Source organism: Aythya fuligula, chromosome 9, assembly GCF_009819795.1.
Source record: "Aythya fuligula isolate bAytFul2 chromosome 9, bAytFul2.pri, whole genome shotgun sequence".
Classification (NCBI taxonomy): domain Eukaryota; kingdom Metazoa; phylum Chordata; class Aves; order Anseriformes; family Anatidae; genus Aythya; species Aythya fuligula.
The window spans coordinates 21791939-21818147 of record NC_045567.1 but is presented as its reverse complement, the minus strand read 5'-3'; the positions used below and the strand labels follow the sequence as shown (position 1 = coordinate 21818147).

Sequence of the window (26209 nt, the reverse complement as noted above, 5' to 3'; positions counted from 1 at the left end):
CCAGAGGGCCTCCAGAGGTCCCCTTTCGCCTCAAACCATTCTGTGATTTGAGAACAAACATTTTAAGCCATATTTGATAGTTTAGGAATATCAATCCAGAGTTCTAGAGGGAAAAATCAGAATTTGACTGTGCTAACGAGCTTGTACATCTGCATTCGGAGGTGATACAGTGTACGTGGCGGAAGGCAGGGCAGTGCTCTGGCGAGGCCCTGTCAAAGAATTACTGCTGTCAGCCAGAAGCAGCCTGTCTTCAATTCAGTCTGACCAGAGGGAAAGTGAGCTTGGTGTAATGTCCCTGACAAGGCAAATAAGGGGAGATTCTTTAGCATGGCAAGTCAGAGGGCTCTAATGGCGTAGATACTGCTGCGTATTCTTTCCAAGTCTTTTTTTTTTTTTTTTTTTTTTTTTTAAAGTGAATCTAGCATTGTTGTATCTTGTCCCAGATTTGTTTTTCACATCTCTGAAACATCCTGGGTTTGGCACAAACAGCAGCGTTTGCTAAACAGAAGAGCTGGAACGTGCACGTTGTAGATGAGACAAAAAGACACATTGACTTAATTGTGAGGCGTGACCCATAGCTTCATAATTATCATTTCTGTGACAGTAGGTACAAAAGAAGAAACAAACACTGCCCTTCACTGTGAAAATACTAGATGAATGAATAATGCCCCCCCTGAGGGGGCATTAAGAAGAGTACAACAGAGCAGATTAATTTTTTTTCCAGGCATGGGTTTATTAGAGTATGACTGATTTATTTTAATTGAAGTATTTATGTATTGCTTTACCTCTCACATCGTTTGTCCAGTGTAACTGCACACAATTGGTATCTAGCAAGACCTTTGTAAGGGTATGTTTTACTACTAGCAATTTAAATTTTAAAAAACAACATTCATAGTGTCCTGGTAGGGTCATTAGTTAAATATTACTTGACAGTAGGAATGCTTTTATGCTCCGTTTTGCCAGTTTGTGCCATTAGCATAATGTAAGCATTATCTAAGTAATCATCAAATAGTGAGAAACAATCATATTCTGTACCAACAAGACGTTTAAAGATATTATTTGTTGGTTATTTACTTGGTGCTAGCATTTTATTCCCACTGATGCCTTGTGTCTAGACACTGATAAGTCAAAGGGCATAGGAGATACCTCTTAACTGATTCTGTTCTACATGGAGTAATAATTAATCTGCACCTTAATTAAAAAGCCTTGTGAAAAATTTCTTGGAGGACTTCATTTAAAGATTCTGCAAATGGTCCCTTGACTCCTGAGCATGACTATCATTTTCTTTTAATTTCTACATGTTTATGCTTGTGAGGTAATAGATCTTTCACTTCTTTGTGTTGATCATCGTTGTAGGCTGCATGCTTAAAACCGCTTCTTGATCATATTTTAGGTTTTAATTATGGCTAGTTTGATAAAAAGCTACCACGGACAGTGTCGACTTCCCCAGGAACATTCTTAATCTCTCACTGTCCACCAAAGCTAGTTACTACTCTATCTTCCTCGCCTTTATTTTCCTTGCTTATTCATAGCACAGCATTTATGAACAGCTGATGTCCTTCATAACACTAGCAAAGGACAATAGATGAAGTTCTCAGATTTTCTTGTTTGGCATTGCCCCCCGCCTCCCCTTTTTTTCAGGTTTCTGTTGTTGATGGAGTAGATGAAAGATTCCTTAGCTAGCTGGCACTGACAAATGGCAAAGATCTTGACCCTGCATTAACAAAAGTGAGCTGTATAGCTTGTCCTAGGGCTCCTCTTTACTTTCTCTTTCTGAAAATAGAGCAGAAGTCTTGGGATAGACATAGACTTAGTCATGAGTGCTGAAAAAAAGAACAAAGATGTACAACTGGTACGTTTAATGTTTAACCAACTTGGGAAGATAAGCTAATGAGATTCTGCTGTTTTGTAAAGAACAGCATGTGAAGGTTAATACATCCAGGATAAAAGACAGCAAGAGAGAAATAGCGCTAGGAAAAAAAAAAAAACAACACACATTCCTACATAGGAAACGCATTCCATAATAATGTTAGTTTGGACTGTTTTTATATTTCTGAGATTATAGCTTAATACTGTATTCTTAGATTTTCAGACTTTTTTAAAGAACAGTACTTAGATTTATACAGGATTTGTTTAGATATTTAAAAACAGTAACACTTTCTTTATTAGTCATTTAGTTTTCTTTATAGACAAGAAGATAATCATTATTTTTTACAAGGCAACAATTTTAACCTTTCTTAGTAGAACACACAGGCTTGTAGTTTTGTCTTCGAGCAATAATTTAGTGACCTGCACTCTTCAGTTCTCATCTGAGAGTCTCAATCCTTACCCTCATCTCTCGTGAAGATATCTCAGCTGCTGAGGTATGATCTCTATTAACTGTATTCATTTACTAGAATATAGATTTTAAATATATATGGATATTAAATATATATATATTAAATTTGTAGGAATGTTCATGCTGAGTGCTGTAAGGCCTGAAGAAGCAGGTCTGCACTGTACCTTTTGCTGATAGATGCATGGAAATCAGCTGCACATTAAATCATAGGCTTAAGGATTCCAAGTTCTTTTTGGAGGTGCAAGGTTTCTAACAGTATTGGTAATTTCTTTAAGGGGTTAATAGAAGAAAGCATGGAATTGTTTTTTATGGAGAATTTTCATTCTTGAGAACTACTTGCAAAACAAAATAGGACATATTAATAATTCCATTAACAGTAATTTAGAGAGAATGCCATGATTTATCTCAGCAACACTATTGTTTCAGTACTGTTTCAGTCAATTTTGCACTGAAGTGGGTGCAAGTTTTGCCTGAATAGATTATCTACATCTCTAAGTTTCTGAATTGGCTGTTTTGAAATATTTGTGTTAGAATAACTCCTTGTATGGCACTTACATCTGAATTTGTGTCTATATGTGGGCACAAAGCATGACAACTTTCCTAAAATCATGTATTTCAAGAAAATTGAATATGGACAAGTCCCATGTCAAGGACTTCAGGGCTGTGATCTTGGAGAGGCTGTCAATAAGCCTTGCAGAATTAAGATAAAGACTAATGACTGATTTTGGGTTAAATTATTTTTAAAGTATCTTTCATGTATATACATTTTCTCCTCTGTTATTTGTATATAGCTCAACTCTCAATTTTATAATCACCTGGGAAGGGAGTTGTACATATTCAGCCTGAAGTGTTTTATGTTAGACTTTAATAAACTTGTTTTGTATTTTTCCCTCACCTTGTGCGTGCTATTTATAACTGCAAGGGGAAACAACAAGAGGTGGAGGGAAGCAGTCTAACATAACCACCACTAAAGCACCCTGTCAGAAAGACACAAGGTTGCCCTTGTTGCAGCAAGGATTAGTGCATTTTCTTGGCAGCAAAAACACAATTTTTCTGATAGAAAATATTTTGGATCTGTTCAAACTAAATTAAACAAGAACTTCATTCTAACTGCAATCTCATGTGATCACTCTAACATTAGTACTTTTTTTCTCCCCCACTCTCATTTTGAGGGGTAGGGGATTTTTTTTTCCCTTGAGTGCTTTGGAGGTGTACTTTATCAGCTCAAGGAGATATTCAGTGGATTTATTGATCAGAATTTGTATCTTAATTTATTTTGACTCAATTGTTTAATTTTACAGGAGGTGATAGAGTGGCTAGAGTATGCAGTAGGACTTAGCTGACCTGCACTATACCACTGGCCTGCTGGCTTAGTCATTTTCCTTCCTTTCAGAGTGTGAGACCAACACGCTGCCTTTCTGAAAGGTACTCTGAGTTCTGACAGCTGCAAAAACTTGCTTGCAGAACAGGATTATGCTTGTTTTAGTACTACAACAGCATGGCAAGAATTTCTAGCCTATGTGAATTCTCTCATTCAAGAGAACACAGGGAGGTGTCTTCAAGAATTTCAAGGTTTGGGTTTCAGAGAAAGGAAAGCAGTGTCTTTGGCATAGGCCTTTTTAAACAATACTTTTTTTTTCTTGGTATAAGTAGTAGTTGTAGCTTACAGGAATCTGTTTATACAAAATTCAGTAAGAATGACACTGCAGCCCTTTCTTATGATCAATTCTTATTGATCTCATCGATAATGCAGAGTGCTCCTGTTGTTAAGTAAAGGTTCACATGGAGTAAAAACATTTCAAAAATACGCTAGCATTTTTGAACTTGATGCCATTATGCTGTTAGTTTTGTGTATAACAGCATTGCTATCTTACCATATCTACTAAAAATAAAACACTGCTGTTGGTAGAGTTGAAACTGACTTGGTAGCTTTGATTACCTGTTACTGCAGCAGTGTAACAAGATTTAACAAATTTAAGACTTAACTTTCAGGCAATGAAGTTGTCCCGTACATGAAGTAAAGGCTAAGGGAAAGACAGATAGAGGGAAAAGTGATACCTCAATTTGAATGTTGCAGTGGTCTTTCTGGCAAGAAATTCTCTGATCAGTGGATCAGCACTAAGAATAGTTGCTTTAGAGTGTCATAGTACAACCTGCAATGCTCTAAAGAGGCAACATGCAGAAAAACAATGTTTGCTAATGCAAGCCAATATTACAGCTCATCTACTTTAAAAAAAAAAAAAATCAATGATGTTAGTATGCAGGTCCCTCTCAAACAGTTACATTCTTTGTACCTTCAACTGCTGTTTTTGTTGTTCTCTCCTTCCTGTGCAATAACAGCTAAAAAACAAGTGTCTGTCTAGGACAGTCTTCTCACACGGTGACCAGAGACCAAATTTGTGCTAACCAAGATGTTCACAGGTTAAGGTGTCCATATGCAGGCCAGAAAGGTAAATGCATTTCCATTCTCCTGTTCTGCACTCGCTTTTTGGGTATTACATCTGTTAAGCTGTTCTATGCCGAGCACACAGGGGTACTCCTGGTCAGGAAGGTGAAGAAAACTTGCTCAGGTTTTAAACACTGGTGCTAGCAAGCAAGCAGGTTGAGGGAGCAGAGACAGAGGTAAGTCCACTGAGCAGGTAGGTTTGGTTTTGAGCAGGTAGGTTTGTTTTACTACACAGGAGTTGATTGACAAGGAGGTCTAAGTCCTCTGCTGACACTAAGCAATTTTTGGACCAATAAAGCCCAGCTAATTTATGTTCTAAATATTAAAACAAACAACAAATAGCTACCGATACCACCTCAGTTGTTTCAGATTGATAAACCGTATCCATACACCTCTCTGTTTCTACACTACCACTGTGGTAATACACATCACTGCTTTTTAAGTACACTGTTGAAATTACTTCCCTATCTTTTTCTTTTGACTTCCATTTTACAGGTCTTTTGCCTGTGTGCACATGAGTTTACGGATTATTTTGTTACCTACAGTTCACATTAGTTTGTGTGATTTATTTTTATTTTTTTTTTAAATCAGGCACATTTAGATCTGCAGAAAATTGCATTTGTGAAAACCTTTGAGCAAACCTGTCATATTTGGGTCATTTTTTGGTTTAGACTTGACAAGATTTGTGCTCCTACAGCTATAAGCAGAATGGATGGAAAAAGGAAACGATCTGAGTGATTCCCAAACTTTTAAGCAGCTTGTATCCAAAGCATTAAACAAATTTTAACTACCTTTATATGCACATGTTGTGTTATTTATATGTCAGAATTGCCACAGCTATAATGAGGGAAGTGCTTTCAGTTTAAGAGACAGGAAGAAATAACACCAAGTTCAGTGGTGTTTTTCATTTGGAAGTTAAGAACTACATATAGCAATTTAATCAAAATGCCATTTATATATCTGTGAACTAGGTTTACTAGCTTTTAAATTCATGCATTCTTGTGGCTAAGAGCTTAAATTCACTTAACTTGGTTTAAAAAAAAAGTACTCCTGGATAAAGAACACAAGCACGCCATTTTTAAGTAAAAGGAGAGCGTACAGAGCAGTGGCAACAACTGCATTTACTCCAGCCTCTTTTAGCTTCAATAGGAATCTTGTTCTACCACATATCTGATTTGCTCTCAAGCAAAGCTGCTGCCCAGAGGCAGTCCTAGGTGGAAGCTTTTATCGGTTCTGTCTGCCTGGCTGGCCTCCAGCCTGCAGAGACAAAACAACACAACCTGCAGGCTCTGCCTGCTACAGGGAAGCCTGACTGCAGCCCAGGAAGGGCAATGGAACTACATCTAACTACAGTAAGGCAAGGGAAGCATGGAATCACAGAACCATTAAGGTTCGAAAAGACCTCCAACCATCCCCCTACCACCAGTATCACCCACGAAGCAATGTCCCTACAGGAGATGCATGCGCAACAGAAATGACTAGCAGAATTAATGCATTTTCATATTAATAGGCTTTTAATAGATTGGGCATTATTCAGTAACAAATTTTATGGCTACTGGTTCAACATGTCATCTCTAATACCACTTCCAAATGTTTCTAGACTCCTAGACTAGAGACCCTGAAGAAACAACCTGCAGTAAGTATGATGTCATCCATTTCACTAGAAGCCAGGTGGAAAAACCTCAAGCATTTATGGCTTCAGGCTATTCCTACCTTACAAGTATTCCGAAACAGCTCCAACTGCCAGGCTGGCGTTAGCAGCTTTGTTCATTACCTCCCCATAACTGGGTGTCCAGTAGTAATGCTTCTTCAGGCCGTGGGAGAGCTCTGCAAGGTAAACGTGCCCATCCACTTCATAGGGTTCCACATCTGTACAATCAGGTTTCAAGCGGCCAGTCTGAATTAATTCTGAAAATGCCTGTCATTAATAAAAACAAAAATCTGACATATAATACAATACTTTGGCTGCAAGGAAGGATCTAGAAAACATAACACAATAGGCAAGTACTTGGTCATTTCAGTATGCTGATGACAGGTGACTTGCTACAGTAGCACCATAATATAAGTATTTTTTTAAGAAGTAAATCAAGCATCTTGTTCACTAAGTGCTGTGGTCTTCCAGTGACTGTGAAAACCAGTTTAGAAAAAAAGAAAACCCTGAGAAGGGTTCAGAAGTAAACACTTACCATACAGGTGGCGTCATCAAGTTTGTTCCCCCAGATATAAATGTAGGAAAGTTCCATGTTTGTTTTCATTGCTTGTGAAAGAGCTACGAGCCCTTCGCCACCTATATTGTTGCTTACTACTGATAACCTAATAAACAGAGAAAACAGTTATGCAAAGGTGCCACACCACTCCATTCCCATATCTTAGTTAAAAATATTTTTTTACTGAGTTATATTATTATAGATTTTATATAGTTATATGGGTATCGAAATTGTATACTTGATATTAATAAAACGCAGTGAGATATGTGAGATATTTGTATTAGGTCCAGTCCTATTATAAAACCTTCTTCAGGTTGCTAGAGGCAGCTTGGGCCATGGAATTGTGCTATTTCTCAAGGCACTTCTGTGACTCGCGCAGCCAGGTTGCTCACTTCAGTTCTCCAGTGTCAGTGACTTATTGTGCGGTGGCCACATCTCATCTGTAGTCTGCTTTGAAGCCCAGGCCTTGGCACGGAGCCAGGCTAAGCTTTGATCTTTGCGGACTGGCAGTTATTTTTATGTTAGCGAACCTGGAAGGCTTTCAGAGGCACCTAGCAGCCACCACCTCCTCAGTCTGCTACTTAAAACTAATGGCTTCAGGTAACACCTTTGATCAGCTTTTACATCCTGCCGGCAAGGTTTAATGCGGGCTACAAAATACACCCTGATGGAGAGATTACAGCTCTTTTGGGTTCACCCGGAAGCTAACTTCAACAGAGGATTTTCTTATCTGTTGAAGATCAGAATCAACAAATATAGAGCCTTATCCCTGCACAGAATCTGATTATCTTAAAATTCTGAAGCCCTACAGATGCTGTTGTGTTTACACTTACACACCACAGGGACCTATGCAAGAAGAACAAAGCAGATCCCATAGCCTCCCTCATCTCCTCACAATGACTAGAAGCTGTGAATCACATGCAGGATGCTGAGACCCTCTACAAAACCCATCTAAGCTTCAACCCAAAACCAAAGATAGAAGAACAAGCATGTATCAGGCTATGCAGCAATGGACCCAAGATGAACAAAACAAGTACAGGCACAGAAGGCAAACATGAAGTGTCAGCACCTTGGCCTGCATGGCATTTCTTGGCCTGGCATTTTACTCCTAGCATTCATGTGAAGCTACAGGGGGCTGCATTCAGTTATCCAAACACAAGTCTCTCGTGCCATGTAGGACACATCAGTATGCCCTGCCCAGCCTCCAGCTGCAGGTCTCCGAAAGAACCCGTGTGGCTTCCCTGCAGCATCCTACAGATCTCTCACAGGCCTCAGGGCACCTCAAATGGCCATGACACCTATGCTTAGGCAAATGAATCCCACACAATCTGGTGCTCACATTTTTTCCTTCTCAGCTGGACTAAGATTTGGAACTTCCTGACTTTTCTGTTTTGACTGGTAGCATAAAAACACAAAATTTTCCTGTCAGTTCAGCCACTGCAAAGACTGAGCTCCTTTTACCCTATAGGTTATGCCTGCAGCCCCTGGGGGAAGTTACGCGAATACTAACGCCTGAAGAGTCCTGTTGTGCAAAGCCAAAGCTTCACTCAAGTAGATGGCTCCGTCATCTTCAATTCGGTTTGAGTTAAGATCTAGTATTTCCAGGGTTTGGTTCCGTTTTAGTAGTTCTCCCAAAAATTTCACATCATCACGAGTTATCTTATTACTGAAAGAGATTATGCATATATATATATATATATATTTTTTTTTTAAAAAGAACACTAAGAAAATGAGTGTCTAATGTTAATCAAGGCTATGTCACATAGTAACTCTTACCAGCTAAGATCAAGGTATCTCAGACTGCAGTTTTCATACAATGCCTCACACAGTCGCTCTACACCAAAGCTTATAATTTCGTGCTTGCACAAATGTAGTTCCACAAGAGAAGAGTTATTTTTCAACATCGAAGCTATATGGACTGTGGTCTCTTCCTAGAAGTACACACCAAGTTTTATTAAACTCTATTTTAGAATAAGATATGGTCTTGCTTCAGTAAGAGAGATGCACAACAGCAAAACTTTTTCAACAGTAGCATTCTATTTTGTATATTACAACTTCATATTGAAAATAGCAAGGAAACAATGTATTATAAGAACTCAAAAAAGATGAAAAAATAACAAAAAGTATTTGCAGACTTACAGTACTATATACATCCCTACAACTATAATGATCCAAACATTGATGCCCCTGATATCTGATCAATTTCCCTCCCAGACACTGCTTTTAAAAAACTATGTTTGAGTCAGCCCTCACTAACATCAACAACATTTTGTCATGACACTCTTATTTCATGGAAAGAGACAGAATTGCTGAGGGGAAAGATAAGCCCTGTCACTGTAAGGCACAGTAAATTCATTTTGAAATTGTCACGTTTAGTTACAAAAGCAACCAATTGAATTCTCGGAGTCAAAAATAAGGGAGCAATCCAGAGGCCTCAGAAGATGATGGGGTTGAAGGTTGGAACAATGGCAAATAGGAACTCTCACAGATGCAGACTAGGCCTTTACTTTCAATACCAGTAGTTTAAATTTATTTGTAAGTCTGTACTTAAGCAGATCAAACCCCTTACCCTCCCCTACTTCTTAGCAGAAAAGAAATAACTATAATTTGTTCAAACTTTTAAAGTCACCTTTGGGATATGGGAAGATCTGGCTTTCGTGAAAGTTTAGTTACATTATCTTGCCATCAGGAAAATGGGATACACATCACAGGCACCTGAAAACTGCTGCCAGCCTGGCAGAACCAGCTCTGTGGCCAAGACTTAGCAGGACCAGCAGTTGCATGCCTGCAGGTGAAAGCCTACAAGGATGCAACAGAAGCCGCATGCCTGCAGGTGAAAGCCCACACCTCTGCGCCCAAGTACCCATCCAGTGGCCTGTGGTGCTGCCCCCAGCAAACACAGCCTTACTGATTCTCTTTTCCGCACCCAATTGTTTTGGCAGGTCTGTGTCTTTGTTTTGGATCGCAGATGCATCGTAGGTTTTACATTGAGGTTCATTCACTTGTTAAATTCAAGCTTCAAGTTCACATAGTGAAACAACGAAACCACACAGCGCAGTGAATGTGGCATATTGTTAAAGTATGCCTTTCTTCCTTAGGCTGCAGCCTCTGGCAATTGCCCATGTATCACACTGCTCAGATAAAAAGCAGCCTTTTGTTCTTCCCCTTAGATTCTGCTAAACAGCTTTTATCTCTTCGGTTTGCTGAATGATGCATAAAACTCCCCATGCGCTGGCAGCGGAAGGAATACCCAGTTCCGTAGTACCGAGTCATCTCCATCAGCCCTTTGTTTAACAAAGGCGTACATACCAAGAAAGACGTTTAAGATGAAAAAAAATTAGCCTCCTAGTTAAACAAGGGTGGTTTGTGAGGGCACAAAATTTGTGGCAGAAGAAAATAATAATGAAAATCTACATTTAAAAAAAAAATATTATGTCATTTTGTAAGAAAACCCAGAGTCCTGTAGTCTAGATTTCCATAAATACATCAGCATTGACTTTACTTATGCTTCTCTCTGACTGAGCTGGCACTGCAGTCTACCAACATACCTCTTGGCTGTATAGTAAAGGACGATTTAGGTTTATTGCTTTGACTGATTTGTTCTGAGTCAGGGCTGTTGCTATTGCTATCAGACACTGCGTACCCTGCAAATGGGGGAAAAAAAAAACAAAACAAAAAAAAAACCTTTAGATAAACCTGTCCAATGTATAGATCAAGCTACTACATTACAATGACTTATTAAAATTGATTGTCAGAAGATCAAAAACACCGAATGGGCTCTGCTTGGAAATACTGTTATTTCTGCCTCCCTGTACCTTGGAGAAATCTAAGTGCTGTAGGCGAGTGCTTACAGGCACCGATGCCAACTCCCCATGGAATAACAGAATGGAATTAAACTAAGAACTACAAATGACCAGGAAATTTGGCAAGTCAGAAAATAAAAAGCAAGAATAACACATCTCAGCGAGATCTTTGTCTATGTAATTAATCCCATACTTCATTTTTCCCCAATTTATGAAGCAAAATATAGCCTGTGTGTGTGTTCCCCAAGGTCTTCAGTAAAAGTCTTAGCTAACATTTATCCACTAGATAAATGCATGCTAAAAGTGAATTAATGTGGTATAGAGCAGTCAGAGTCTAGAATACAGGCCAATGTGGATTTCTGTATTTCCTTGGTTTGGTCACTACCTTACATTTCTGCTCCTTTCCAATTAGGCTGGTCTACACCTGAAGCTATTTCATTTTAAAACAACTCCGTCAGCTTCCTACCAAGCATAAACATACTAAGTGTTTAAATAAATCTTACTCCAGCAACACTTTCCTTGTTTATGTATTCATAACCTCCACAGTTTCTGGAAGGTATTCATTCCCCCTTCTAGTGTGGGAGCAAATTCTGCAATTCCAGGAAACAAACATAATAAAGTTTTGCTTCTGACCTCCAGGTGACAGCCACAACTGTTACGTTACAGCGCAGCTTACTCTGTATGCCCAACCTACACTTAGCCTGAGAAGTGAGCAGCTTTAACGGAAGGCTGAGAGCAGCCCATCGCAATTTCACTTCTAGCTTGGCCAGAGCATTCTCCTGCCAGCAGGGACACAGCACCAAATTCTCCTAGGCAGGGAGAAGAACCATGGCCACCTTGCAGCCCCCCTGAGGCTACCTCACAAGGACACACCACCTGGAGGACGTTCACTGCTCCGCTTGCAACCTGCTGCTATAACTCCACAGGTGTTTAAAGCCATCCGTGGTTTTCACTGGCTAGAGCAGGAAGCTCTCTGTGTAGTGCTTTGACCTGTCCCTACCTTCCTGACTTTCCCAGTGCAGTTTGGGGGAGCCTCAGCACCCACCCAGGAGGCAGCAAGTTACCTGAGATCAAATTAGGGGCCTTCCTACTCAATTCAGCACTGCCATGCCTAAATCCTTTATGAGTTGAGCTCTAACAGGAGCAACAGAGCTATGGAAAGGGTGACTTTTGGGCTCTATAACGCTGCACACTTTAGAAGAGCCCCCTTCTTCAGCATGGATCACACAGGATTTAGACAGCATAACAAATGAACAACAGAAACAATGCTGGAATATGTGAACGCCAAGCACCTGAATTCCCAGGGACAGTGACTTGAATATATCACTGGCTGTGACTTCAGGGCTTTATGCAACACACCTTTCCAAGCACAAATTGCATTGTTATACGTTGTGTTACCTCCAGCCACCACAAAATGCAAACTCAATGGCAAGAGAGGGCACTTCCTCTAAGCAAGCACTGCAGGATCTTTGTAACACTGACACATACGATGACTTTGGTAACTGCTGATAATTTTACTGGTTTACTTACCAGATCACAGTCTCCAAGATCTAACTTCTCTAAGGTGGAATTAATTTGTAGCATCGAAGCAAAGTACATTCCACCTTGGTTTTCTATTTTGTTTCCAGTCATTCTCAAATATACAAGGGCTTCATTCCTCTAGACAAAAAAAAAAATAAAAAATAAAAAATCCTTTTCAAATGAGAAGAATAACACCTGAACAACTGTCCTTTTTCCTGTGAATCCTGCTGGTTGCCACACAGACAAAACATCCCTCTAGAATTCTGCCCAAGTGATAACACTGACTAAGCAGTTGACGCAAGCTTTCCGCAGTGGAAGCACATCAAGAGTCTGGAAGCAAAGCTTAATTAATTGAAAACTTGTTTCTCTCAAGTAAGCTCACAAGCTGCACACTCATGAAAATAATCCAGGCAGATATTTCTGCATACACTGGCAAGTGAAATGCAAGTTATACCAAAACTCACTTAAACAAGAATACAACGTGCCTTTAAGAAAGCAGAAGGTTGCTTGTGTTTCTCAGAGGCTTTGAAATCAAAGCCCAGCAAAGACAATCAATTTCAGTAGGACTTTTTTACGCAGTCGAATCAATGCATCAGTCTTTGTAGGACTGCCAGTAGAAAGTTCTGATCAGAGGTTGAGAGAAGTCAGCAGCTCTCCCCCACTTTCCATAGAATTTCAATGGATACAAAACACCTTTTAAATGGATGAAGTCCTAAGTGCAATGCAGAGCAGTTTTCTGTTTTTAATTCCTCACTATCACTGTACTCTTTACCAGAGGTTATAATTCAGTAAGAGATTACAAAACAAGTAGTTCTGTGAGCAGAAGATATAACAAAGCCTGGTTTCATATGGCTTTTACATCTTCCACATGTCCCTGGTCCCCTTTCCCCAAGTGCAGTGCCTCCCTACAGCATCTCCTTCCTTTTTCCTCTCCCTTCACCCATGGGGAGCCCAGATCAGGTCCTGCCACCTGCCTGCAGGACAAGCTCAGCAAATGCTGCTGTGGGGCTGCACAAATAGCTTTGGGGGATGCTGGTAAGCCCGATGTTGTACGGCTCTACCGTACAACCTTAGTGTTGTGGAGGCCTCCCAGATTTAGCTGAAATTAGTTCAAAGACTATGAAGGAGGAAGAAAGAGCCCATGAGAGTCTTGTTTCATAAACACGAGTCATACATGCAAGCCTCATTTCCTTGAGGAAACCACGTTAAAAACAACTAACATGTTTTTGTGCTGTTGCTGTGAGGCAAAGCTTTGAAAATACGTCTCAGACATCTTGATTTGAGACAAGCATTGACATCAAGGTACAGGCAAACTTAATACAAAAATAATTAAAAAAAGCTCAAAGGAAAATATTGATGGCATTATACAACTTGGAGCACAGCATAGCATTTTTCACACAAAAATCCAGAGCGATAGTTGTGATAATTAAGTATTAATGGCAGCACAGCGCAACTTTCTCTTGCGTGAAATCTGATTTCTGAAGGCTGCCTTGGGAAAACAAGCAATCCCTGTGTTACAGCAAAATGCTGAATGGGCTGAAGACAGAGGGCCCTTTCAGCCAACTTTGATGTTGGCAGGACAACTAGTACTGTTCATCAAAAGCAAGAAAATATCAAACTGGATGCCAGCATCTAAAATCTCTCAGACTAATACTCACATGGAGGGCTTTTGCTATCAGCTCTGCTCCACTTGTGCCAATATCATTAAACATCAGGTTAAGGTACTGCAGAGTTGAGTTTTCCTTAGGAACAAATACAGCAGAAAGCAATGAGACTTCTTCTCTAGAGCATGCCTGAACTTTTCAAAAAAGGAGATGTGTCATACACGTACCTACAACCTTCATCCTGCACTTTATAGACAGAACCTGATTTGGAGAAGTGGTTTGAGAATGCTAAAGTGCATCAAATGAGGGAGAGAGAAAAACATGCAGTGTGTAAATCCTCATGGGGCTTACAATAGCCACCTAGGAACCCATATGACCAAACAAGACAGGTGGTTAAGCTCACATGTAGAACTCCAGGTAATTTGTGAACTTGAAGGCACTCCCCTGAGCTCTAGAAATACAGTCACAGAGTGGAAACTCACCACTTTCAGTCTGTATTTCAAGTGTTAACAATGACAGAAAGGAAGCGTTAAAGGTTCCTATGTTTAGAACCACAGAAAGGCTAATAGAAAGGATAAAGTATCCGAAAAAAAGGCCCTGGCACACTTGACACTACCATTACATCCTTTGTTTAACTGAATGTAAGCTTAAAAGCCTTCTGGTTTATTCCACCATTCCTTTTTCACAACACCCTAGATAAATATCAAAACTCTTTTGCTCTCAGAAATTAAAAATCTCCCCCAGAGAATGCAATCTGAGATTCTAGTGGGATGGATTTGGATACAAAAATCAAAATCAGTGGAATTCTGCCAAACCAATGCATTCTTGTCTCAAATACATCACAGAAATATTAACATAGCCAAATAAATCATATTGCTGAAACATAAACATCATTTTGGCACCTGGAGGAGTGTTGCCATGTGCTTTGCTCCAACATCAGTCAATACATTATACCTAAGATCCAAACCTGAAAAAGATGAAGAATGAGACAAATGTATACATACAATTAATTGATCTATGAACAAAAAGAAACAAAGATGAACTAAGGCTGAAGTCAAGACTGCTTATGTTTTATATTTCTTATTTTTTATATGATGTTTAGCTGCCCATTGATGTTGAACCACCACAATATTAGCACATCAAACACAGAAAGAAAAAACTCACCTGTGACAAATATAGAGCTGTTTAAAACAAAGGCAAGAACTTGAAGATCTTCATCTGTAACTCTCTGCACAGGCACTAAATGATTATTTCCAGCTATTTTTAATGTGATCCCTTTTATCTGTTTCCTGTAACACAAAAACATAAGAACGTCAGGAGAAAGAAAGTGATACAGAAAAACGTGTTCTCTCTCCATATAAGAAGTGTATCTACGTGCGACCTCACTGGTGCTCTTGCTGCTGTAGCTAACTGTGGTAATGCCATAACAGACAGTATGATTCACCCTGTACCTAAGCTCTATCCATTTTGATACTCTCAAGACACAGCATTGCTGCAAGACCACACATACACAGAGAGCAGGAAACAGCAAGATGAGGGGAGGGCAAACGAAAATAAAGAAACTGTCCTGGAGGTTACCTTATCATCTCCTTGCTACCTTTCTTTTACCTACTCTATCCCACCCCCAAAATAAAAAGCTAACACAAACCACTACCTTACCCTGTCTTCTCTTGGGTTCTCTCTCCAAATAACAATTAATCCTGCTTCTAGGAGCACCCATGAAAGGAAGCCCTATTTTGCCATGCAAGGAGAGACAGTTTGGGTGGTTAATACCTTGTCAGGACTCAGAGACAGTTCAGGAAAGCATTACCAGCTGGAAGCTAACTGGATGCAGCTGAGGCTTTTTAAACAGGAGCAAGGCACAACGGAGTTAGAATGACTATAGACACTGGGCTTGGCTTCTTTAAGGGATGTAAAGTCACCATTCTGTACCTTTTTCACCTTTGATACTACTGCTTGTAAAGCTGTCCAGAAGGGATATACAGCTACAAACTTCTGAAATATGATTTCAAGATGAGTCAAACCAAAACTTCTGCAGTAAATGCTAAGCGTGATCTGTGTTTAAGCCTGAAACTGCATAAACTTTCTCACTGTTCAATTCCTTGTCCCGCTTCTTGTTTAAGGAGTTCAGAAGAATCTGAAAAATGCTGTTTGTTATTTCCTTACATGTTATCACTTTTATCGGCTTCTTGAAGCACATGAGCAATGAAAGGGTTTTCAGGTTGGCTCAGGTTTTGGCAAGCCTGCAAATACTGCTGGTGAAGGTCTGGAAGAACTGACATGACAGTGCTTGAAAATAAAACAAACTGTTATTGCATCGTTACAGCAGCCTAGCAACATCTCCATGGACGCAAGTTCTGTTGTGCTGGGAGATATATAACAATAAAAATGGGCTTGGGCTGAAAAGGGTTACCATTATTCAAATGTGATACAGGAATAACAGATAGATACAGAGGGAGGGGGGAAAAAAAGGAAAAAAAAATGTGGAATTGTGTATATATTCCTGATCTGCCACCACAGAGGATCTGAGCCTTTAGACATAATATTCATATAGATATTCCCTTCTCCTTGTAAAAAGGACTGTTTCCTGCAGTTTGTGATTAAATCTAATCCACCGTGTTGCAGTTACCTGAGACAATCAGCCCAAAAGAGGACTGAAGGTGGGAAGCTTTGGGAGGAGTCTCAGCCTCAGTGAGAGCAGCAAAGCTGCAAGGCCCGGAGCAAACTGCCCTCCTGTCCCCAGTGTCTTGGGATCTGGATACAAAAGCTGCAGCTTTGAAAGGGGCCTGGGGTGCATGTGGCAGCTACAGGAGGCACCTTTCGGCTCGGGTGTGCCACCTGAACAGCAGGCTCACACCGAGCACCACAGCAAGCACATCCCCATGGCCGCTGCTTCCCAGGGCCTGCCATTGCTCCCGGCTCCTCAGCACCCTCCCCATGCACACCCGTACCGTGGGCTGGGCCCGTTACCACACAGCCGATATCCAAGGGAGTGTCCCAGCCCGCTTTTCGGGGGGCAGCCTCAGCCTGACCGTGGGTGAGAGGCGCAGGAGGAGGCCACAGCCCCCGGTGTCCCCCCAGGGCTCTGGCAGCGGTCCCAGCCCAGCAGGGAGAGGTCTGAAGGCCGGGCAGGGGCAGCGTCACCGTCACACACTGCCCGTCACACCGGGCTCGCTTAGTCCCAGAATATGTTAGTCAGTGGCATGCCTGTGTAGCTCTGAGGAGCCTTGGCACGAGTTAGCGTAGCTATGGGGATTAGCAGTTACTTGGGAGGTGCCCCAGCCCCTCCTTTCCACTGAGGAGATCCTTCCTCTGACCCCCATAAAACCCAGGGCTGGGCTGGGATCACACTCTCTCCTCACCACACAAGATGCAGGGCTCACTCCAGAATGCTGAATTCAGAGCTAATAAAAAAGAAAATGCCCTTATACGATGGCTGCGTGAAACTGCAAAGCTTAGCATGGGTCTCCCCCACCTCGTTGTTTCAGTTCTTTCTCCTTGTTCTGGTGACCTGGGGAAAGCACCTGGGGGAACGTGAAGGCCTCAGGTAGGAGGTGACTGATGGCTGCCTCCTGACTTCAGCCTTCCCCTCCTCTCTTTCAGCTTGTCTTAAATGTCAGCCAAAAGGTGTCCTCCACCCACTCCTGTAGACACAGTCAGCCAGGTGGTTGCTCCTTTCCACCTCCTTACTCTTTCACAGTCCAAATACTGCAATTTAAAGGTTATCAGATATCAGGCTTACCGGTGTCTCTCCAGCTCAGAAACTGCCGAGTGTTAGAAAAGAAGGTACCACCTTTTTATAGGAAGGCTCTTGTCAGCTTTACAGTCAGCATAGCTGAAGACAGAACTCAGCACTTTTAAATTAAGAACCAAGGAAGATGCTTCCTCCAGCCCCACTGACTTCACAAAGGTCACCCTCTGATCCCCCTGTTGGGGCACGTCAGGACGCTGGGTTCCAAGTCACAGTCCTGCTGTACACACATCCCCTCCATGTCAAGGAATGTAAGCAGGTTTTTTTTTTGAGTGGTACAGCCATGATCAGAACCTGTCCCTAAATGCTAAATTCTTCCAGTCTTTATTTAGTGCAAGAAGGTGTTTGAGTACTGCTGATTTTTTTTTTTTTTTCTCTTCTGAAATTCAAAATAAGGAGCACAGATGGTTGAGTCTCAGGAGAGCGTGGATGCCAGCACAAGGGACATTCATTACCCTAAAGATGAACCTGTCTGCTCTGAGGATGACCTTGTTCAGACTGCACAAGAAATAACAGAGAATGAAGCTCCGGACAACGAAGCTCCAGAGAACGAAGCTCTGGAGAACAAAGCTCTGGAGAACAAAGCTCTTCTTCCCCCATACATCACAGACAGGATATTTTTTATTGATTTGTCCAATAAGCAACTGCAAACCATTTCATCAGAGGTCTTCAGTCTAGAGTGTCTGGAGGAGCTGCACGTAGAAAAGAACCTAATTGTGAGCATCCCCAAAGCCATAAATCGCCTGAGGAACATGAAGGTTCTCTACTTGAATCAGAATCACATACAGGACATATGCGAAGAACTGGGGGAGCTGAAACATCTTCTGAGCTTAGATTTAAGTAACAATCCCCTCTCTTACAGTTCACTGCTGGTTATCAGCAACTTGCAGTCCCTTCGTAAACTCAGGCTCTACAAAACAAACTTGCGGGAAATCCCAGTGCAGATCTGCAACTACCTCCACCATGTTGAACTGCTTGGCCTTTCTGATAACAAACTACAGAGTCTGCCTAAAGAAATAGCGAACCTGACAAAACTCAAGGAAATTTACCTCAAAAAAAATAGATTCAAAATTTTCCCTGTTGAGGTTTGTCAGATTGCTAACTTAGAAATAATAGATCTGGAAGAAAATCTAATCCGTCTCATCCCACGAGAGGTAGGTTTGTTGACAAACTTAGTTAAGCTATTTTTAGCTTTTAATAAGTTATCCTCCATTCCTCCTACACTGCAACACTGCCAGAAGTTGGCTGTGCTGGATCTGTCTTGCAATCTCCTGCGCAAGCTTCCCCAAGGTTTGAAGAAGCTCACAGAAATGATAGATCTCAAATTGTCTGGTAACAGCCTGAAGAAGTTCCCATACCAGACACGCTTCTGGACATCGCTCTCCCGTGTTTATCTGAGGAACACTGGACTGCACAAAGTACCCATCTCCTTCACCAGATTAACCAGTGTCAGGGTACTAGATCTGAGTGAAAATTGCTTTGATGAAATTCCTAAAGGAATATGCACTATGAAAAGCCTGGAAGTATTGGCTCTGGATGACAATCAAATACAGGAGGTATTTGTTTCTTTGTTTCTGTTTTTATTTTATTGAAACCCCCCCCATTTTGCAAAGTCTAAGTTCTTTGTTTCAGCTGAGTCCCACCTTTCTCTACTAAAGTGAGATGTGTTCCACCTGGCACACACCTGAGCGTAGGGAACTCATTATTATCATTATTACTGACATCCGAGTATTCAGACAGGGAAAGAGAAGCAAGAATGTAGAAGCACTGACCTTTGTGTGGAATAGTAAAGATGAAATAGTGACTGGAGGGAAGGGACTGCTTCAGTTTTTTTGCATCTTTTTTCTGCGCATATGGGAAAATAAAGATCTGCACTTGTGTAGAACCAAAGCATCACAAGCTGAACCAGAGCAGAGGGCAACTTTAAGATGGATGTGATATTGTTAATGCCTTTAACATCGTTAACTTTTGCTGTTCGTTTGATAAAGAACAGTTACATACCCTAAATTGTGCTATTATAAGTGTGACATGCTCGTTTTTAGGTCTGAGAATACACCTCCCTTTTTTAAGTAAATGCAACTCCTTTTTCCAAGGAGATTTCCATCAGTGCAATTTTCTTCTTTTATGTTACATTTACAGAAGTAGTAATTCATGCAAAAGAATCACTTTCAGAGTTGATCCATTTAATGACTTTCCCCTGCGCTGAGCATACAAAAGGAGGTGAAGAAGCAGACAAATATTTCTGCTAAGAAGAAAATCAACCCCATAAGAAATCTCTACAGCAGAGGAAATAATCAACAGTAGTGCAGCCCCACAACTTTTTCCTAGAAATTTTCCCCTAAAAATAAAATCACTAAGACTCTAAGACTACTGCATAAGTGACTTAATGTATCCATGTATCCTTTTTTTTTTCTTTTTTTTTTTTTTTGACAACTGTCTAGATACCAGTGGAAATACAAGAATTGACAAATTTAAAATGCCTTAGCCTGTCTGAAAACCAGTTCAGTACCTTTCCAATGGAAATCTTTCTCCTGGAATCATTAGAGAGGTTATACCTGGGACAAAATAAAGGAATTAAGTTCACAAGTCTGCCAGGAGACATCATCAAATTGCAGGTAGGAGCAACAGAAGGGGGAAGATCTTTCGCTGCTGTGGCCTGGCACTTTTGTGGACTTCAGCTGCTCCCAAATGCAGGACTGAAAGTTCTCCTAATCTCTTTAGGTACATGGTACAGCATCAGGCCAGGGCTCTTAAAATAGGAATATCAATACTCAGTGTTTAAAACTCATGCACTCTCTCTCTATCTGGTAGTTATCCCAATAGTGTCTAAGCTTTTAAACCTCACTTCTGCATTTATTGGTGTTCTCTGCATGTTAATTATAAAGCAAGTTAAGGAAAAATCCTTCAGTTCTGAAAAGTTATATGCACGTATTTTCCAGAATCTGAAAGAACTGTATATGGAGAATAACTATCTGGAATACTTGCCCCCAGAGGTCGGCTCATTGACACACTTGAAAATACTTGACTGTCACAACAACCTCCTTAAGGAGCTCCCAGAGTCTGTATGCCAGATACAAGGTGAAAAATAGTCTTTGTGTTTGTGGCCCTAAGGACACAGATACCAGTAAGCATCCCGGGGTTAGGAGGGAGAGGAGGAACACAGTGCATTGTGCAGTGCTCGTCCAGTAAAGGGCCAAACTGGACAGAGGCTAAGAGGTGGGAGGGTGAGGGAAGTGCTGTGCCCAAGCCAAGTGGGCAGGAGGCCCTTCCTGGTGACCCTCCCCAACCCCAGGAGCCCAGGGACAGGGTGTCTCCAAGCTCCAAGCAGACCTCAGATGGGAGAAGACCTGATGGGTCAGCACCAGTGACCCCAGGGCAGTGGTGAGGAACCTGCTTTCTGGGGTCACTCCCCAGCCCAGTCTTCCCATCTTCCCCAGTTCACTAACACTGCCAATGCACCACTTAGCAGGACTTCTGAAAGCTGGATTTGGCCACCAGCCTGACAGGTGAAAGTCTTCACCTAGCCAAGTTCGTGCATTGCTAGGAGAGCCCCAGTCCCATCCTTCCACTCTTGGAGAGGCACTTTGAATTTTCAATACACAAACTCTTCCCCTACACAGACTGAATTGTTCGGGCCTCACCAATATGCTGTTCACAGGGAGCAGGCAGGAATTCCTGCCTTCCATGTCATTCCTGTTCTTTGTGTTGCAGCTCTCTGCTTTTGTGCATTCAGGTTTGCAGAAACTGCTCCTTCAGGACAATCAGCTATCCCAGCTGCCCGAGGATTTGGCCAGCCTGCAGCAGCTGGAGGTGGTCCTTGTGAACGGGAACCCTATGAGAGACCCTCCGATCGAAGTGTGCTGTCAGGGGACATCTGCTATCTTGGAGTACTTACAGGAAAAAAAGCATAAAAAAGCCATGGCCCTGAAGGTACCTCTGTTAAGAAAGCAACCACAAATGCACACACACAGCAGCAGGTTTAGTAATCAGATACTTTGTAGAACAACCTACAGAGCATCTGCACAACATCAAAAACACTTTAAAACATTGTTTGCATCAGCTACTGTGGAGCCATACTTCTAAAACTGGTCATGTTAAGGTAAAGCATGGGGAACCACCAGGAAAGAGAGCACTGGGCAGCTGGCAGAAACGTAGCAGAAGGTTGTCACTGCCCCACCAGGTCACAGTCAGCAGTACGGCCCTTGCAACTTCCAATGGAGCTTGGGCAGTGACAGGGGAATGGTTACTGCCCCTAAAAACGAGTCAGGTCCTCTAAGTCAAGACACTGTTTAGAGACAAATCTAACTGCCACTCTTGTTGACTGTGTTTTGACTGTAGAAAGTTGAAGTTACAGTTACTGACACATTGAACAAAACATTTTTTTGTGTGAGGGTTATTTTTGTTCATTTCTTTCTTTTTTCCCCCAAAGGAAGAGCAGTTTGTATCACCCAATGGGCCACGGAATGAATTAACTCAGAAAAAAGTATGAGGCAAGAAGGAAGGAAGGGCAAACACTCAGCCTTTGATTCTTCTGAAACTAAAATTCTTCCTCTCCTTCTGTAGTGTCTGCTATTTCTTCACGAATTAATGTGTTTCTCCCAAACTTCTCTTCTGAACTAAGTGATTGTATTTAAAAATGTGTAGACATAGTCATTTCCCACTCAGAGGGTCTGGAGGACTGCAGTGTTAGTGTCCTCCTTGGTAAGGAATTCCTCTTGAAAAAGTAACACCATGAAAGAAGTCAGGTGGCTGTCAGTCAAGCTGCAAACAATGTGGTTGAATGCAGAATAAGAGTTGCTTTGGAGACCACGGTGTGTCAAGCTTTTTGTATTATGAATAACCAGCAGTAATACTGCTCCACACAACTGTTTGCTTTTACCCTTTTCCGCAAGGTAACCAGACTGTTCTCTCTTTTTGAGATCAAAAATCTGTGGCAAGGGTTGATGACCAAGAAGGGGATTGGATCTCTGTTGATACTGAAGAGTCTAGCAGACACAAAAAAGGAAAAGAAAGGAAAAGAGAAGGGAAAACAGAAACCTGGGAAAAAGGCAAACACCAAAAAATGATCTTTGTGCAGTAACTGGAACAGAACTTCTCATTTACAAGAAGAGCAAACGTGAGCAGAGATAAGTGAGTAGGAGACAAGCAGTAGTATTAAAGCATTTCAAGCAGTGAGTGTTACAATGAAAACTTTTGTTTTGTTTTGTTTTCTGAGGCTTGTTTTAGTTCTTTTGTCATCATTTGCTCCAGCTGAATCTGGAGATATCAAATCTGCTGAAATATTCTGAGATTTCTCATTTTGAATACATTATCTCAAAGCATAGGGGCAGATGATTAACTGGAAATTAATCTAATCTGCAGGAATCTGGTGCAATGAAGTGTTCATTGTTCTGAATTCCAAAGGATTTTACATCCAATACTGAGAAACCTATTTTCCAGTCAGTGAGGTACATCCTACCTAGAATGAAACAATACTTGTAGCCCTGCATACTAGCAGCTATTTGATGACTTTTGCATTCATAAATTATCAAAATCTTGTTTGGAAATATGGAGCAGGATTCCAGGCAGCCAGAACACACACACTTCCACCACAGTCTGCAGCACCTTGCAAGAGGATAAAGAGCTGTTTTAAAAGCATTTCTACACTTTTGCAATAATGTTCCCTAACATTTTGACACGCTGTAGTTATAGTACCTTGAATGACTGCAAGCTGTCAAATCCTGAGCTTTATAGCTCATCCCTGAGATAGCTTGGTGACAGTTTGCAAAATGCCTGTGTACAACGTGTTTATGTGAAAACAGTGAGCTTGCAGAATGCTGTATTCTGCAGTGATTCTTGCATGCCGAATTTATATGCAAACACACCTCTCCACAGCACTTGCTGGGACTACCAGTGACCTGTCAGACATTCACTATGTCTAGTTTTTACTCGTTGCTCAGTCAGTCACTCTTCGCACCCCTACAGAGTTCCGTCTGCAACATCCATTCAGCGCAGAGCTGAGCTAGGAGCAGCCACGGTGCAGACCCAAACTGCAGGAGCGGGTGGGAGCAGAACCCCTGCTTATTTTCATTGACAGGTCAGACCTTCAGTCCTGCTCTCCCTCCCTGTGTCTGCGTTGCCTCAGAGAAAGAGAAGTTGGTGGCACCCTGAAGGAGGTGGTGAAGGCAGGGTCACTGAGACTCAGCTCTTCCTAGAGCTCTGCTCCAGGTCGTGCCCTTCTGAGTGCCGTGGCTACACCTGCATCCAGGGTATGGATCTCATTGCTGTTTGGCTCTTGAACCTGTTGATACTGAAATCTCAGTAATATGCTTGCTGGCAGGAGAGAACCGGGGACTTTTAAGTGCAGAATAGTGGGATTGCTCAGGTTTGGTTTTCCATCCTACTAGGTAACTGATGCTGTTTTGACTGTCTGCAGGTGTCTTAGGAAATTTTTTCACCTTAAGTGAAGGTGAAGAGGCACAGAGAAAAGCGTGATTCAGAGACTGCTGAGGAGGAAAACACTGGAAGAGAGATTTCCAGGAAGACTGGCAGATAGACAGGATAATAGAAGGGATTTAATAAAAGCTTTTTAGTGGTAGAATAGGCACGACAGAATCGTGAAAGAGTGAAGGACAGAGAAGGGGATCCAAAAAAGCAAGTGGAGAGGTTACTAACAGTGAGTCTGCACTGTGCCCTGGAGCTGTGAATGAGGAACTCAAGTATAGCCCAGCAGTGAGGCCCACCTCAGCCTGAATTAGATGGAGAGGTTCAAGTGAGAGAGGAGAGATTCACAGAGATTCCCAAATTTTCCCAGTTGGACCAAAGGCAGTTTTGACAGGGAAAGTCACAGGAAGACAAGTGATTAAGAGTTTGGGTATGCTGGTGTTAAACAGAGGTGATAGCATTTCCACATGAAAATAATTCTCCTGGCCTGAGTGACTGAAAGACTCCCTCATTAGCCCTGTATAGAATAGGGGCTTTTTGCTTCATTTCCGAGGTTGAACATACCTGCAGCTGATCCTATTTTGCAGCAATTCCCTGCTACCTCTGACCACAGCACTCCGGTTCATCTCACAGTCCTCAGAGCTGGGGGAGCCAAGTGCACTTCTCAGTGAAACTGAAACTGCAATCAGGAAGTCCAGGGAGACCCTCGTGTGAAATCATGGATTAAACATTGAAGGGCTATCAGCACAACATGGTTAGCTGCTGTTATAGCCCTGACCAGCCAGAAGTTGGTGTTGGAAGGGTCGCCCAGGCAGAAAGCTGAATATTGACCTGCCTCTGCCTGGGAGGAATTGCTGAGGGGTCCTTGCAAGTTAGGAAAGTGCCAGTGAACGGTCCTGTTGTGCCTCTCCTCCAGGAGACTGCTGCAGCATGTAGACATACTCAGGGCTAATTGAGCAGTACTTTATCCCTCAAGCTGCCTCAGGATTTCTCTAAGACTCCTCACTCTGTGGGCAGATCCAATATCTTTACTTCCTAAAATACCTTACCAATGAATAATCCCACTGCAGACTTTGAGCTCATGCGTGAGTTAACAGGCTCCATGACACAAGTCAGTATGCCAGAATTTGGTTCTGTGTAAATAGGTACAATATTTGGCAATAAATGCCAAATAAGAAATTATCAAACGTAAAAACAGGAGCCACTTGTATGGATCCAAGTTAGTGATTTTTCTAACAGGTTTGGGTGTAAAGGAGGATGCTCTGCTCCTACTTAGAAGCTGCCCTGTGGCTTTTAATAATAGCCTTTGCTTCCCTGGCTTGGTTTCCTCCATGTTTAGGGTAAGAGAAAGAACACATTTTATGTCACAATGTGTTTCAAAGGCTAATGGATTAATCCTGAATGCAGAGAGCATGAAGGCACTCCAAGAACTCCTACTGGCTTTGATAAATGTGGGATCAGAATCCTCAATCTCGAGGTCTGATTTTGTGCTGCATGTCATAAAATGTTCAGTGCAGGGAGCTCAACCCAGTTAAAGATGCAACACCTCAGGATGTGAAGGAGCATCTGAAGTATCCTGAAATTTCTTCATAGCCTAACCCAGAATGCTTATGAATTACTCTGTATTCCAAATCCTTACTAAAATAGCAGAACATATCTGATCTAACCTTCTGCAGCATTTTCTTTGCCCAAGGCTTGCAAAGACACCAATCAACCGTTTCTTACCTTGATTTCATGCTGATTCTGTATGCAGAACTCATCTACACTATCAGATGGTATCAAGGGCCAGAGCAGAGGCAGAACAGCTCCTTCTGCTTTCTTCTTACTGGACTGATATATAATCCTGAGCTGTGAGATTTGGAAAGCATCCCAACAATTATGTAGCTTTAAAGCGTTCCCAAAGGGGCAGACATTTTGGGGAAGAAGAAACCAAATTTTAAAACACAGAGGTTTCAAGTATCTTTACATTAGAGGCGTTTTCATTATAGGCATGAGGCCATAATCACACTGCCCATCCGTTTGCATCAGTGCATACCCCAACCACTTCCTTCCACTGGCAAGCCTGCAGTGTGTCTATCTGAAATCCTCACTGCTCTTTTGCCATCAGTCGTTGTAG

At 41.7% G+C, this 26209-nt stretch overlaps 2 protein-coding genes across 2 annotated transcripts; one reads left to right on the top strand and one right to left on the bottom strand.

The window, feature by feature from the left end:
• Positions 1–6289: 6289 nt before the first annotated feature.
• LRRC34 (leucine rich repeat containing 34) lies at positions 6290–16201 on the bottom strand. Its single transcript, XM_032193477.1, has 10 exons — positions 16086–16201; positions 15084–15208; positions 14822–14886; positions 13974–14057; positions 12325–12453; positions 10540–10635; positions 8768–8922; positions 8502–8657; positions 6971–7097; positions 6290–6702 (listed from the first exon to the last, which is right to left on the bottom strand). Exons 1-10 carry the CDS (start codon positions 16199–16201, stop codon positions 6499–6501), a joined length of 1257 nt encoding a protein of 418 aa, XP_032049368.1. The 3' UTR covers positions 6290–6498.
• A 1873-nt stretch (positions 16202–18074) lies between these two features.
• On the top strand, positions 18075–22736 carry LRRIQ4 (leucine rich repeats and IQ motif containing 4). Its single transcript, XM_032193295.1, has 5 exons — positions 18075–19226; positions 20112–20285; positions 20610–20748; positions 21404–21600; positions 22590–22736. Exons 1-5 carry the CDS (start codon positions 18075–18077, stop codon positions 22734–22736), a joined length of 1809 nt encoding a protein of 602 aa, XP_032049186.1.
• The last annotated feature ends 3473 nt before the right edge of the window (positions 22737–26209 follow it).

Excerpts from the sequence above, each read along its gene's own strand:
- LRRC34 (XM_032193477.1), bottom strand. The coding sequence starts at position 16,201 with ATGTCAGTTCTTCCAGACCTTCACCAGCAGTATTTGCAGGCTTGCCAA. Across the intron at positions 14,887-15,083 it reads CAGCTCTATATTTGTCACAG|GTTTGGATCTTAGGTATAAT; the intron begins GTGAGTTTTTTC and ends CATCTTTTTCAG. Across the intron at positions 8,923-10,539 it reads CTTTACTATACAGCCAAGAG|GAAGAGACCACAGTCCATAT; the intron begins GTATGTTGGTAG and ends GTGTACTTCTAG.
- LRRIQ4 (XM_032193295.1), top strand. The coding sequence starts at position 18,075 with ATGGTTGAGTCTCAGGAGAGCGTGGATGCCAGCACAAGGGACATTCAT. Across the intron at positions 19,227-20,111 it reads ATGACAATCAAATACAGGAG|ATACCAGTGGAAATACAAGA; the intron begins GTATTTGTTTCT and ends ACAACTGTCTAG. Across the intron at positions 20,749-21,403 it reads GTCTGTATGCCAGATACAAG|GTTTGCAGAAACTGCTCCTT; the intron begins GTGAAAAATAGT and ends TTGTGCATTCAG.